Source organism: Rhinoderma darwinii, chromosome 1 (genome assembly GCF_050947455.1).
Source record: "Rhinoderma darwinii isolate aRhiDar2 chromosome 1, aRhiDar2.hap1, whole genome shotgun sequence".
Classification (NCBI taxonomy): Eukaryota; Metazoa; Chordata; class Amphibia; order Anura; family Rhinodermatidae; genus Rhinoderma; species Rhinoderma darwinii.
Window position 1 is genome coordinate 178,502,684 of NC_134687.1, and position 14,652 is coordinate 178,517,335.

The 14,652-nt window shown below is 45.2% G+C and overlaps 1 protein-coding gene across 1 annotated transcript in view; it reads left to right on the forward strand.

Annotated features, from left to right (window-relative positions):
- The window catches only part of LOC142736456 (NACHT, LRR and PYD domains-containing protein 3-like), an 82,636-nt gene extending 71,460 nt beyond the window's left edge, over window positions 1-11,176 (forward strand). Inside the window, exons 6-7 of the mRNA XM_075849649.1 lie at window positions 3,143-3,226; window positions 9,281-11,176. Of these exons, the coding sequence (XP_075705764.1) occupies window positions 3,143-3,226; window positions 9,281-9,638 (442 nt within the window). The 3' untranslated portion in view covers window positions 9,639-11,176. The remainder of the gene's footprint in view (window positions 1-3,142; window positions 3,227-9,280) is intronic.
- Window positions 11,177-14,652: the final 3,476 nt, after the last annotated feature.

The window sequence follows — 14,652 nt, forward strand, 5'->3', positions numbered from 1 at the left end:
TTCCGATCACAATATACATCAACCTGTAAAAAAAACAGAAGTTCCTACTTACCGAGAACTCCCTGCTTCTTCCTCCAGTCCGGCATCCCGGGATGACGTTTCAGTCCAAGTGACCGCTGCAGCCAATCACAGGCTGCAGCGGTCACATGGACTGCCGCGTCATCCAGGGAGGTCGGGCTGGATGGCGAAAGAGGGACGCGTCACCAAGACAACGGCCGGTAAGTATGAATTTCTTTTACTTTTACTAGGGAAAGGGCTGTCCCTTCTCTCTATCCTGCACTGATAAAGAGAAGGGAAGTACTTTCCCCTCAATACGCAACGGCTAGTCCGCAACAATTTAATGCCCATTTTAGGCAAAGCCGCAACAGAATCTGCAACGCAGATTCTGTGCGGCATTGATGCGGACAGTGGCGGAAGAACTCCGCCATGTCTGGGCATGCCCAAAAGGGCCTGTAGACAACGCTGATGTGAACAGGCCCTAACTGAAATTCTTAAAAAGGTGAAATTTATAATTATTTAAATTCAGTAGTTAGCAAATAGTTAACATATAGAGATATTTGTCTTTACTTGACTTTAACCCCTTCCCGTCGCAGCCCTTTTTCAGATTTTCATTTTTGTTTTTTCCTCCCCACCTTCCAAAAGCTATAACTTTTTTATTTTTCCGTCAATATAGTCCTATGAGGGCTTGATTTTTGCGGGACGAGTTGTAGTTTTTCTTAGTACAATTTATTGTGCCATATAATGTACTAGGAAACGGGAAAAAAAATATTTGTGGGGTAGAATATGAAAAAACAGAGATTCCTCCAGTTTTTTGCGCGCCGTTTTTACGGAATTCACTGTGCAATTAAAACAACATGTTAACTTTATTATGTGGGTCAATATGATTACGGCGATACCAAATATATATAGTTTTTTTTATATTTTACTACTTTTACAAGTAAAAACCTAAGTGTAAAAAATAAAATGTATTTTGTGTCGCCAAATTCCGAGACATAACTTTTTTATTATTCCGTCGATTAAGTGGTATGGGGCCTATTTTTTGCGGGATAAGCTGTAATTTGTAATGATACTATTTCGGGGTACATACGACGTTTTGATTACTTTTTATTTCATTTTTTGTAGAAGATGAGGTGACAAAAAATAGAGATTCTGGCATTTACAATTCTTTTTTTTTTACGCCGTTCACCCTGCAGGTTAAATAATGATATATTGTAATAGTTCAGACTTTTACGGATGCGGCGATACCAATTATATGTATATTTTATTTGTTTTACTATGCTCTAGGGGGGAAATGGGAAAAGGGGGTTTTTTAACTTTTAATTTTAATTTTTTTTTACAAAAAACAACAACTTTATTTTACAAATTTTTAATTTTTTTATTAGTCCCCCCTAGGGGACTTCAACCAGCGATCGTTAGATACTAATGTATTGCAGTATATCGTGATTCTGACAGGCTTCTATTAAGCCCTGCCGGAAGCAGGGCTTAATAGGAGCACAAAGATGGCGGACCTTCATTAGGCAGGCAGCCATAGCAACCATCGACCCCCTCCCCCCCGCAATTGCATTGTGGGGGGCGCGATGACCTGTTAGACCTCTTTCTAATGCTTTAAATGCTGCGGTTGCTATTGACCATGGCATTTAACGACTTAAACTTCGTTACCCTGAAGTGTCGTTACTCTCCATACTACCCCTACCCGACTTTGGTGTATGGCTACGTCAAATGATGGGAAGGGGTTAAGACTATGTTTACACAGGGCGGATACGCTGCATAAAACCACACAACGTATCCGCCCTGGTCGCTGCATGGTATACTGGACGATAAACCACACCAAATTGTGTTGCAGTCTTTCGGCCGGAATGTCCGCTGCAGAAATCCTGCACTGAAAAAATGGATATACTTACAATGGCGACGTGTCCCTTCGCTGTCCTGCAGCCCTGAGATGACACGTCATCCCATGAGGCTGGCCTGGACTTAAACTTCGTTACCCTGAAGTGTCGTTACTCTCCATACTACCCCTACCCGACTTTGGTGTATGGCTACGTCAAATGATGGGAAGGGGTTAAGACTATGTTTACACAGGGCGGATACGCTGCATAAAACCACACAACGTATCCGCCCTGGTCGCTGCATGGTATACTGGACGAAAAACCACACCAAATTGTGTTGCAGTCTTTCGGCCGGAATGTCCGCTGCAGAAATCCTGCACTGAAAAAATGGATATACTTACAATGGCGACGTGTCCCTTCGCTGTCCTGCAGCCCTGAGATGACATGTCATCCCATGAGGCTGGCCTGGACGAAGAAGCACCGAATTTTAGGTAAGTAGAAGATTATTTATTTTCCTGAGTTGCCATTTTTGCGGGGGAATCGCAGCTTTTCCGCCGCAAAAATCGCAACATCTGCTATTTGTTGCGGTTTTTACCTCCCCATTGAATCCAATGGGTAAAACCCGCAACAAAGAAGCAGCGATTACGCAGATACAATTGACATGCTGTGGATTAAAAAACCGCACCGCAGGTCAATTTATGTTTTTTTCTGCTTATCATTTACACAGCGTGTGGCTGAGATTTGTTGAATCTCATCCACTCTGCTGCTACTGTATTATACTGCAGATTTTCCGCAACGAAATCGTTATGGAAAAAAAATCTGTAGTGTTTACGCTTCTTGTGAACTGACCCTGAGGGCTCATCCACACGCTGCGGAATTGGCACGTTTTTTCCGGCCGGAATTTCGGACAGAAAAAATGCAGCAGAATGCAGTAGCAGCATGGTTGATGAGATTTAACGAATCTCATCCACATGCTGCGTAAAAATTTCAAGCAGAAATTGACCTGCGGTGCGTATTTTTCGGACAGCAGCATGTCAATTCCTGCTGGGGAAAGTGGCCAGCATTGAGTACACACCGTTTTCTGCCGTAAAAACCACAGGAAATGGTGCGTTTTTGCCACAGCGGAATGTCTGTGTTTTTCAACGGAATTGCTGCAGAACTTTTCTGCAGCAGTTCCGTTGTGTGTGGACAAGCCCTTAGTGTGGTCATAATATAAATTGGATCCTCTGCGTCTATATAAAACTTTTCTTGATATAGGTTTTGTAAGAAAGCTTTATGTGCTAACCATGTGTAAAAATCTAATTTCTTTTCCCCAGGCTGGAAGGAAACAATATCAATTACAAAGCCATCGAACAGTTTTCTGACATATCTTCGCTTAATTCAACCTTACATCATGTGGTGTAAGTATGACGTCATCGTCTGCCACCTATCTACCTTGCTGGATTCTCTTTCTCTTTAGATCAGTTTTTCAGTTCAGTTCTTATCCTTGGGAATACTAATATCTAAAGTATATTAATATCTTGATAATACCCTCTTACTACTACAATTTGCCTCTACATCAATTATGAGTTTAGATTTGTTTCATTTTACCCTAGCATTACCCTAATATTTTAACAGATTTTCATTCAAGGTTTTTCACCAGTTTTTTTTTATTTTTATTTGAAGTACCCTTTTGATTTGCTATTGTTGTTGAGAACTTTAGAGCATAAGTAAGTCTCTGTTCACACTAGCACCACGGCTTCCATTTATGACATGATCGCTGTGATAGATCAGTTTTTTTTTCTTTAATGGGGTCTGTTGGGGTTCTGATAATTTTGATGATAAGAATGGCACTTCAGACTGTGCTATTCTTGTCATCAAAAATATAAGAAAACTTGATGAAAATCCCAATAGAACCCAGTATGACAAGTGTGACGTTCGGCGGATAAATGTTTTAACAATGTGATGGATGATGTTTACGGACAGGGCCGCCATCAGGGGGGTATTAGGGGTAGTAGTGTAGGGGGCCCGGCCAAACTTAATTGAAAGGGGGGCCCGGCAACTGCCGCGACTTGCCTTTGGTAGAAAAAAACAGGCCCCTGCAATGGGGCCTGTTTTTTTCACCAAAACAATGTCGTGAGCTGCGGGCCCCCCTCTCGTGAAACACCGCCGTGAGCTGCGGGCCCCCCTCTTATCACCGCCGCGAAACACCGCCCGCAAGCGCGCGCGCCCGCGCGCGAACGACCAGGCGCGCCGCCGAGAGGGAGGCGGTGCACCCGCAACACAAGATATAGGGGGAAGGACAGCCACACTGGACAGCGGCGCAGTCTACTTACCTGCTGGCCCGCCTCCGACTTGTCCTCCTCGTCCGCCTCCGACTCCGCCTCCGACTCCGCCTCCTCGTCCTCGTCCTCCTCGTTCGACTCCGCCTCCTCGTCCGACTCCGCCTCCTCCTCTTTCTCCAGAGCGTGGCTGCGTAAGGAGAGGGGGAGGAGTCTAGTTGTTGCGCGGCGGCAGTTCTACAATCCCCGCCATTTTCTGGAGCCTGGAGGTGAAGGACGACATCTGGACCGAAGACATCGCCTGAAGAGGACTGGAGTGGGAGCAGCTCTTCTGACACGGTGAGTAAAGTGTCTCAAAGTGCTGTTTATGTATGGCCCTGTTCACACAGAGTATTTTGCAGGCCGAAAAAATCTGCCTCAAAATCCCTTAAAGAATTTTGAGGCAGATTTTGACCTGCCCACACTATCTTGCCGCGTTTTTTGCTGCGTTTTTTGCCCGCTGCGATTGAGGACAGCAGACAAAAAACGCAGCGAAAAATGCATTTTCTGCCTCCCATTGATTTCGATGGCAGGTCAGAGGCGGAACCGCGGCAAGAAAGGACGTGCTGCTTTTTCTTTTTTCCGCGACTGGCTCCCATTGATTTCAGATTAAATCAATGGGAGGCGGTTTTGGAAGTTGTTTGGTGCTGATTCTGACGCAGTGTCCGAGTCAATATCAAGGCCCAAAAACTCTGTGAACTGGGCCTTATTGTTAGGGCTTATTCAGACGAACGTGTAATACATCCGTGCAATGCGCGTGATTTTCACGCGCCTCGCACGGACCTATGTTACTCTATGGGGTCGTGCAGACTGTCAGTGATTTTCACGCAGCGTGTGTCCGTGTGTCTGCTGTGTAAAACTCACGACATGTCCGATATTTGTGCATTGTTCGCGCATCACGCACCCATTGAAGTCAATGGGTGCGTGAAAATCACGCCCAGCACTTCCGCAGCCGTATAAACTATGAATGAAAACAGAAAAGCACCACGTGCTACAAACATACAAACAGAGTGTCATAATGATGGCGGCTGCGCGAAAATCACGCAGCCGCGCATCATACGCTGCTGACACACGGAGCGGTTATGACCTTTTGCATGCGCTAAACGCCACGTTTTTGCGTACACAAAAAGCACACGCTTGTGTGAATCCGGCCTTAGGGTAGGAACACACTAGGCATGAACACTGCGGATTTTATGCAACACATTTTATTGTGGAAAATCCGCAGCGTATTACAGTCACAGCAGAGTGGATGAGATTTAAACAAATCTCATCCACACGCTGCAAAAAAAATGGACCTGCAGTCTGGCTTTTTAAGCCGCAGCATGTCAATGTATTCTGTGGAATCGCTGCTCCTCTGTTGCGGAAATGCTGCGGTTCTGCCGCAAAAATCACACATGAGAAAAAAAAAAGGTACTTTTTTACATTTATAAAAAAGTTTAGACTTGCCCCGGCCGTAGTCCTGGTGACGCGATCCTCTATTCTTAGCGCAGCCCGGCCTCCTGTCATGACGTTTCATCCCATGTGACTGCTGCAGCGGTCACATGGTCTACAGCGTCATCCCAGGAAGCGGGGCTATGTTCAGAAGAGAGAGATGCGTCACCTAAACTACGGCCGGGGCAAGTCTAAACTTTTTTTTCCCTGCAGGATTCCCGCAGCGGACACGCCTCACGAAACCTGAGCCACTATTTGGTGCGGTTTTGCTGGCGGAATTCCCTGCGGCTACCGGGGCGGATAAGCTGTGGAGTTTTACTCAGCATATCCGCCTAGTGTGTTCCTTATGATGTCGCTCCTGGAGCTGCAGCCGGTCTCTAAATAGGCAGTTGGTCCAGTAGAATTTGGAATTATTTTTTTTTGTCAACCAGCTTAAAAAAACACAAAACTTTTGTGTTAGGGCCTGTTCACATCACCGTTCGCTTCCGCTCCGGGGTTCCGTCTGAGGTTTCTGTCGGGTGAACCCCGCAACGGAAAGTGAAAGTGACAGCACAGCTTCCGTTTCAGTCACCATTGATCTCAATGGTGACGGAAACATCGCTAATGGTTTCCGTTCGTCACCATTCCGGCAGGTTTTCGGACGGAATCAATAGCGTAGTCGACTGCGCTAATGGTGACGGAAACGGAAGCTGTCACTTTCACTTTCCGTTGCGGGGTTCACCCGGCGGAAACCTCAGACGGAACGGAAGCGAACGGTGATGTGAACAGGCCCTAACACAAAAGTTTTGGATTTTTTTAAGCTGGTTCACAAAAAAAAATAATTCCAAATTCTACTGGACCAACTGCCTATTTAGAGACCGGCAGCAGCTCCAGGAGCGACATCATAAGGAACACACTAGGCGGATATGCTGAGTAAAACTACACAGCTTATCCGCCCCGGTAGCCGCAGGGAATTCCGCCAGCAAAACCGCACCAAATAGTGGCGCAGGTTTCGTGAGGCGTGTCCGCTGCGGGAATCCTGCAGGGAAAAAAAAGTTTCGACTTACCCCGGCCGTAGTCCTGGTGACGCATCTCTCTCTTCTGAACGTAGCCCCGCCTCCTGGGATGACGCTGTAGACCATGTGACCTGCAGCAGTCACATGGGATGAAACGTCATGACAGGAGGCCGGGCTGCGCTAAGAATAGAGGATCGCGTCACCAGGACTACGGCCGGGGCAAGTCTAAACTTTTTTATAAATGTAAAAAAGTACCTTTTTTTTTTCTCATGTGTGATTTTTGCGGCAGAACCGCAGCATTTCCGCAACAGAGGAGCAGCGATTCCACAGAATACATTGACACGCTGCGGCTTAAAAAGCCACACTGCAGGTCCATTTTTTTTGCAGCGTGTGGATGAGATTTGTTCTAATCTCATCCACTCTGCTGCGACTGTAATACGCTGCGGATTTTCCACAATAAAATGTGTTGCATAAAATCCGCAGTGTTCATGCCTAGTGTGTTCCTACCCTAAGGCCGGATTCACACAAGCGTGTGCTTTTTGTGTGCGCAAAAACGTGGCGTTTTGCGCATGCAAAAGGTCCATAACAGCTCCGTGTGTCAGCAGCGTATGATGCGCGGCTGCGTGATTTTCGCGCAACCGCCATCATTATGACACTCTGTTTGTATGTTTGTAGCACGTGGTGCTTTTCTGTTTTCATTCATAGTTTATACGGCTGCGGAAGTGCTGGGCGTGATTTTCACGCACCCATTGACTTCAATGGGTGCGTGATGCGCGAACAATGCACAAATATCGGACATGTCGTGAGTTTTACGCAGCGGACACACGCTGCATGAAAATCACTGACAGTCTGAACGGCCCCATAGAGTAACATAGGTCCGTGCGAGGCGCGTGAAAATCACGCGCGTTGCACGGATGTATTACACGTTCGTCCGAATAAGCCCTAACAATAAGGCCCAGTTCACAGAGTTTTTGGGCCTTGATATTGACTCGGACACTGCGTCAGAATCAGCACCAAAAAACTTCCAAAACCGCCTCCCATTGATTTATTCTGAAATCAATGGGAGCCAGTCGCGGAAAAAAGAAAAAGCAGCACGTCCTTTCTTGCCGCGGTTCTGCCTCTGACCTGCCATCGAAATCAATGGGAGGCAGAAAATGAATTTTTCCCTGCGTTTTTTGTCTGCTGTCCTCAATCGCCGCGGGCAAAAAACGCGGCAAGATAGTGTGGGCAGGTCAAAATCTGCCTCAAAATTCGGTGCGCGGTTCCAGGCGGTCGCGGGTGCGCATGCGCGGGAGTTTGCGGGTGCGCGCGATCGGTCGCACGGGCGGCAGTGTTTGACGGCCCCCATGACGACCCCCATGCTACCCAGGGCCGCCATCAGAGGGGGTATTATGGGTACTGATGTGAGAGGCCCGGCCAAACCTAATTGAAAGGGGGGCCCGCAGCTCACGACATTCTTTTGGTGAAAAAAACGGGCCCCATTGGGGGGGCCTGTTTTTTTTCTACCAAAGGCAAGTCGCGGCAGTTGCCGGGCCCCCCTTTCAATTAGGTTTGGCCGGGCCTCTCACATCAGTACCCCTAATACCTCCCCTGATGGCGGCCCTGGGTACCATGATATAGTGCTGGACGGAGTACCGTTAACAGGCGGTGCCACGGTAGGGGGGCCCAGAAAATTTAGCTGTAGGGGGCCCTGAAATTCCTGATGGCGGCCCTGTTTACGGATATTATAACTTATATCCTTTTAAACTATTTAAAGTTAGACAGCTGTCAATCACAGATAGCAGGGTGGGGGAAGGTGAAAGAGAGCCACCCAGCACACCCATCTTTCCAACCAGAGTATAAGTTATGATATCTGTGAAAACATGCAGCACATTTGTAAAGGGTTTGCCAGACACAGGTTCTGTGTCGACGCCCGGGGTTAATCAGCCTTCATCTGCTCCTAGGTCTGCTAGAGTGACGCGATCTGTTACCACTCAGGCTTGCAGGCTGAGGAGAGGGAGAACCTATCACAGCCTGGCCTGATGGTTCTAGCTCCCGCCCTTGGTCTATTTATACCCTCACTTGCAGCATGTTCCTTGCCTGTGATTGTCTGGTTTCCTGGCTCTGCTATTCCTGCTATTTACCTGATTTTCACTTAGGACGGGCCGTGCAAGTAGGCAGGGTAGATTAGGGCTCACCTGTCCATCTCCCTACCCCGATTCATTACAACATTGTTAAAACATTTCTCTGCCTATGGTCACTGGCTTTATCATTAACTCATGCTGCCCTAGAGATCTGAGACAAAGTGACAGGTTTAAATATATAGTAAGGTTAGAAAAAAAGACTTAAATACATCAGTTCAGCCTATTATCTTGCAGAGTTGATCCAGAGAAAGGCAAAAGAACCCATATGAGACATATGCTAATTTTTCTAGTAATTGGGAAAAAAATTCTTCCCCAACTCCATAGATGGCAATCAGAATAAATGCCTGGATCAGCACCCCTTCTCCAGCAACATTATTTGTAATATTCTTAAAACAGCCAGATACCCTTTAAATTTATTTTATGATTTAACATTCACAACATCCTGTAGAGAGTTCCATAGTCTCACTGCTCTTACAGTAAAGAATCCCCTTTCTTTCCCGGTCATTTTGATTTTGCATAGGCATATGTTAAATGATCCTTTATGTACTATAGTCTTATTCTAGGCATGTCTGATTATCATTATTAATATATATTTTTAATTGTAGCTTGCTTGGAAATAACCTACACCCTGAAAATATTACAGCTCTGAAAGCAAAATCAAACAAAAGCATAATTGTCGCACACATTGATGAAAACTACGGCAAAGATTTTTGGCAAGGCTGGTGGGACTGGATATTTCAACGATGCAAAATATGTAATGATGAGAAAATCGTCTCATTTTTAACAAAAGTGTACCGAGGACTAGGCCTTTGTGATGGAAAGGATGCTGAGTGGATGAGGAACTGGTATATGCAGATGGATGATTTTCTGCAGGAACGAATAAAGCAGTGCTCCATTAAGAACATAGCCAAGAAGATGGAGGAACTCCGGCACATGTTTCAGCAACAGTCCGAAAATATCTGATACAATCTTTCACACTTGTTTGCTATGTGTGTGTCAGCACTCGGACTGAATGTATTATATATGATCTCAATATGAGAATGTGACTTAATAGCTACCTCCATACATAGAAGTGCTTCGGTTTTCTACAGACCTCATCTACATCATAAAAACATTTCTTTCATATAACTTTTTCTAATGAGCGTCCCCATAAAATCTGTGTCTTGTAATGAACCGTGCACCTGTGTGATCATCACATGATCAGGACAGATTTTTATCCCCTGGAAGTAAACAATGAAGAAAACGTAAAAACCATGAGGAATTGAACGTTTTATTATACAAAGAATAACCTTTTGTTGAAACTGGAAAATCCCTTTAAATATTTACATAGGAAGAAGAAAGGAGAATATAACCACTGGTCACATGTACAGTTAGTGTGTTGTTGTACACATTTGATAGGACCACCACACACTAATAATAGCATAAGTCAAGGATGAAAATATTAGTTTCTCTCTTCCCTGTAGAGTGAGTTCACATAATAGAAAGGAATAATGGGTAATAAACAGCAATATAGTCACTCATGTTTTAATAATAAAAATAAAGGTTGCAAAATAGTTATCCAGAAGGAAGACAACTGTCTGTCCAGTGTCACCTTTAGCTGGACCTCCGCAAGGAGAATCAATATCTTTAGTGGGGTTGTTCACATGGTATCTCACATAGCTGATTAGTTCATAAAGAAATAAAAGAGAACATGTTTACAAACACAAGACACAAGGATGAGTACCCCATGGGTGGGGTGAAAAAATCTGGGAGGTGTCATGTAGTGTCCTCTAGACCAAAAAAGATGACATTCCAGCAGGCTCTGCATGCACACACATAGTGTGGCTGGAGCACAGGTTAATGCAGGGGAACATCAGGTGCAGCCGTGCTATTGGGATGGACCCATGGGGTGCTCATTGGGATCAGCACAGGGCAAAAGAATAGCATTAAATATCACCTTCTGGGGAAGAAAAAAACAGGCGAAAAGGAAATAAGAGAGGAAGGAGGGGATGGAGGAAGGGAACCGTGAGGATGTGGTGGGCACCAAGGGAGGCCACTATAGGACCCGATAAATCAAGGGCCTAGTGAAAAGAGGACAGATGATGAAGACTCCAGGGAGTGAGCACAGGAAAGTAGGGACGTGATGAGTCACTCATCCCAAAAGGTTGCAGTATGTGGAAGAAGATTGGAAGCCAGTCCAAGTGTTAACCCATAATGTTTTAATGGGTTTGTCAATTGACAGTTCTCTTCATTGTGGAGGAGAGTTATTTTGCGTATTTTATTCCAGGGGACATTGCTGGGAAGACTCCTTATCTGCAGGATCTCCAGAAGGAGAATAAGTAACCTTTGTGAAAAATAAACCATGCCCTAATTATATGGATCATTCAGGGTAGGAATAGTTGTACCTGTACATTAGGTCAATATATTTCCTGTCTGTTAATTTATAAATTGGTATTACCTATGGATCTTTTTTTATGAACAGGATAAACATCCCCAGTATCTTTTTAATATTTGATGAGGTTTATTGAAGTCTGTTTTAGAGCAACACTACAATGATAGTATAAAATATTAAAAAACAATTGCAATTATTTTTGTTACAGCATTTAAGTTGTTTTGTGTTATGTAGGATGTACTGTATGTATCTTGGAGTTTCTTTACTGGTTTTATTTATCTCTTGAAATTCCAGGAATTATGTGGGTGGACACACTACTATTATGTTCATGCATGACAGTGAAATCAGATGGAAGCTTTTAAAAAGTAATAAAATAAAACTCTAACCTATTTTGATCAAGCCTATTAAAATCATGATGTCAAAGTGAAGTGACTAGCACTGTGCTGGACTGAAAAATACACTTAGAATTCTAGAGAAAATGATTTACAAAATGCTGTCTAATGAAGCAATATTATCTGCTAAAAATTTGACAAACAGTGTACCCAATTTGTGGGATGGAGTGGACGTGTGTCAGTGGAATAAGCAGTCTGCCCCCCCAGACCACTTAAAGCGTTATTATGGCTTCAGCAAATAAATCTTATTTATTGTATGAAAAAAAGCTATACAATATTCCAATATTCTTTCTTGATCAATTCCTCATGGTTTTCAAGATCTCTGCTTGCAGTAATTCTTTGGAAACCGTATTTGTTTACTTCCACTGTATAGAAACCTGTCCATGTCATGTGATGGACACACAGGTGCAGAACTGATTATGGTTACAGTATGTGTTTCACAGCTGTGTCTTGTAACAAACCAATGCACCTGTGTGTCCATTACATGACCAGGACTGATTTTTATCCACTGGAAGTAAACACTAGGATCAATTGATCTACAGTGAAGGAAATAAGTATTTGATCCCTTGCTGATTTTGTAAGTTTGCCCACTGTCAAAGACATGAACAGTCTAGAATTTTTAGGCTAGGTTAATTTTACCAGTGAGAGATAGATTATATTTAAAAAAAACCAGAAAATCACATTGTCAAAATTATATATATGTATTTGCATTGTGCACAGAGAAAAAAGTATTTGATCCCTTTGGCAAACAAGACTTAATACTTGATGGCAAAACCCTTGTTGGCAAGCACAGCAGTCAGACGTTTTTTGTAGTTGATGATGAGGTTTGCACACATGTTAGATGGAATTTTGGCCCACTCCTCTTTGCAGATCATCTGTAAATCATTAAGATTTCGAGGCTGTCGCTTGGCAACTCGGATCTTGAGCTCCCTCCATAAGTTTTCGATGGGATTAAGGTCTGGAGACTGGCTAGGCCACTCCATGACCTTAATGTGCTTCTTTTTGAGCCACTCCTTTGTTGCCTTGGCTGTATGTTTTGGGTCATTGTCGTGCTGGAAGACCCAGCCCTGAGCCATTTTTAATGTCCTGGTGGAGGGAAGGAGGTTGTCACTCAGGATTTGACGGTACATGGCTCCATCCATTCTCCCATTGATGCGGTGAAGTAGTCCTGTGCCCTTAGCAGAGAAACACCCCCAAAACATAATGTTTCCACTTCCATGCTTGACAGTGGGAACGGTGTTCTTTGGGTCATAGGCAGCATTTCTCTTCCTCCAAACACGGCGAGTTGAGTTAATGCCAAAGAGCTCAATTTTAGTCTCATCTGACCACAGCATCTTCTCCCAATCACTCTCAGAATCATCCAGATGTTCATTTGCAAACTTCAGACGGGCCTGTACATGTGCCTTCTTGAGCAGGGGGACATTGCGGGCACTGCAGGATTTTATTCCATTACGGCGTAATGTGTTACCAATGGTTTTCTTGGTGATTGTGGTCCCAGCTGCCTTGAGATCATTAACAAGTTCCTCCCGTGTAGTTTTCGGCTGAGCTCTCACCTTCCTCAGGATCAAGGATACCCCACGAGGTGAGATTTTGCATGGAGCCCCAGATCGATGTCGATTGACAGTCATTTTGTATATCTTCCATTTTCTTACTATTGCACCAACAGTTGTCTCCTTCTCACCCAGCATCTTACTTATGGTTTTGTTGCCCATTCCAGCCTTGTGCAGGTCTATGATCTTGTCCCTGACATCCTTAGAAAGCTCTTTGGTCTTGCCCATGTTGTAGAGGTTAGAGTCAGACGGATTAATTGAGTCTGTGGACAGGAGTCTTTTATACAGGTGACCATTTAAGACAGCTGTCTTTAATGCAGGCACCAAGTTGATTTGGAGCGTGTAACTGGTCTGGAGGAGGCTGAACACTTAATGGTTGGTAGGGGATCAAATACTTATTTCTCTGTGCACAATGCAAATATATATATATAATTTTGACTATGTGATTTTCTGTTTTGTTTTTTATATAATCTATCTCTCACTGGTAAAATTAACCTAGCCTAAAAATTCTAGACTGTTCATGTCTTTGACAGTGGGCACTTACAAAATCAGCAAGGGATCAAATACTTATTTCCTCCACTGTATGAGCATATCTTTAGATTGTGGGATGAATTCGGAGTACAAATCTCATGCAGATTTTGTCCCTCATTAGATTTAAACCTAGAACCTTAGTGCCAGTCCCGGCCTTAGGGGTGTGCGACCTGTGCCATTGAACAGGGCGCATCACTCCAGCATGTGGAAGGGGCGCTGCGCTGGCTCCCCTACCCTGCTTGTTTCAGAAGCGCCTGGGCCCTGGAGACTCAGCAAATGCCTTTCTGCCTGTGCGCTTCTTCACTCCGTGGCGTCGCTACCGCTGTAGCAGATGTAGTAGCTGCTAGCGGCGACACTGGGCATGAGGTCGCCAGTGGCGCCCGTCGGGACGGGGCCCCCCATGGCCGGCGGCGCCGCTAGCAGCCGCTGTGGCTGCTGCAGTGGTAGCGATGCCACTTTAGCAAAGAAGTGAGGTATCTTCCTTCTCTGCTATCTACTAGCGCCACTGTAGCTCCGTGAACGAGCGTAATCCCCGTGTGGCCGGGGATTCCACTCCTGGATGGAGCACTTGATGTCTCTGTCCATATATGGACAGTAAGATCAGGGGCAACTCCTGAAGCGGAATCCCTGTCCACAGCATTGCCGACTGTGACCGGGGATTCCACTCCAGAAGCCCTTGACGTCACAGTGCACAAATCGACAGAGTTGGCAAGGGCTTCTCCTGGAGTGGAATCCCGACACTGTAACCACGGATTACACTCCAGGGGAAGCCAGTGTTGTCACTATCCATAAATGGACACAGAAACAGGGGCTTCTCCTGGAGTAGAATCCCGGGTCACAGCATCAGCAAAGCTGTGGACAGGAGTTGCCCCTGATGTCACTGTCCATATATGGACAGAGACATCAAACGAGCGCTCCAGGAGTGGAATCCCCAGCCGCAGGGGGATTCCGCTCCTTCAGGGAGCTACAGTGGTGCTATCTACAGGAAGGGGGGTGTTATCTACAAGGGGGCTGTGGGCTGTGTGGCACTACCTACAAGAGGGCTGTGTGGCACTACCTACAAGCGGACTGAGTGGCACTACCTGCCAGGGGGCTGTGTGGCACTACCTACCTGGGGGCTGTGAGGCACTACC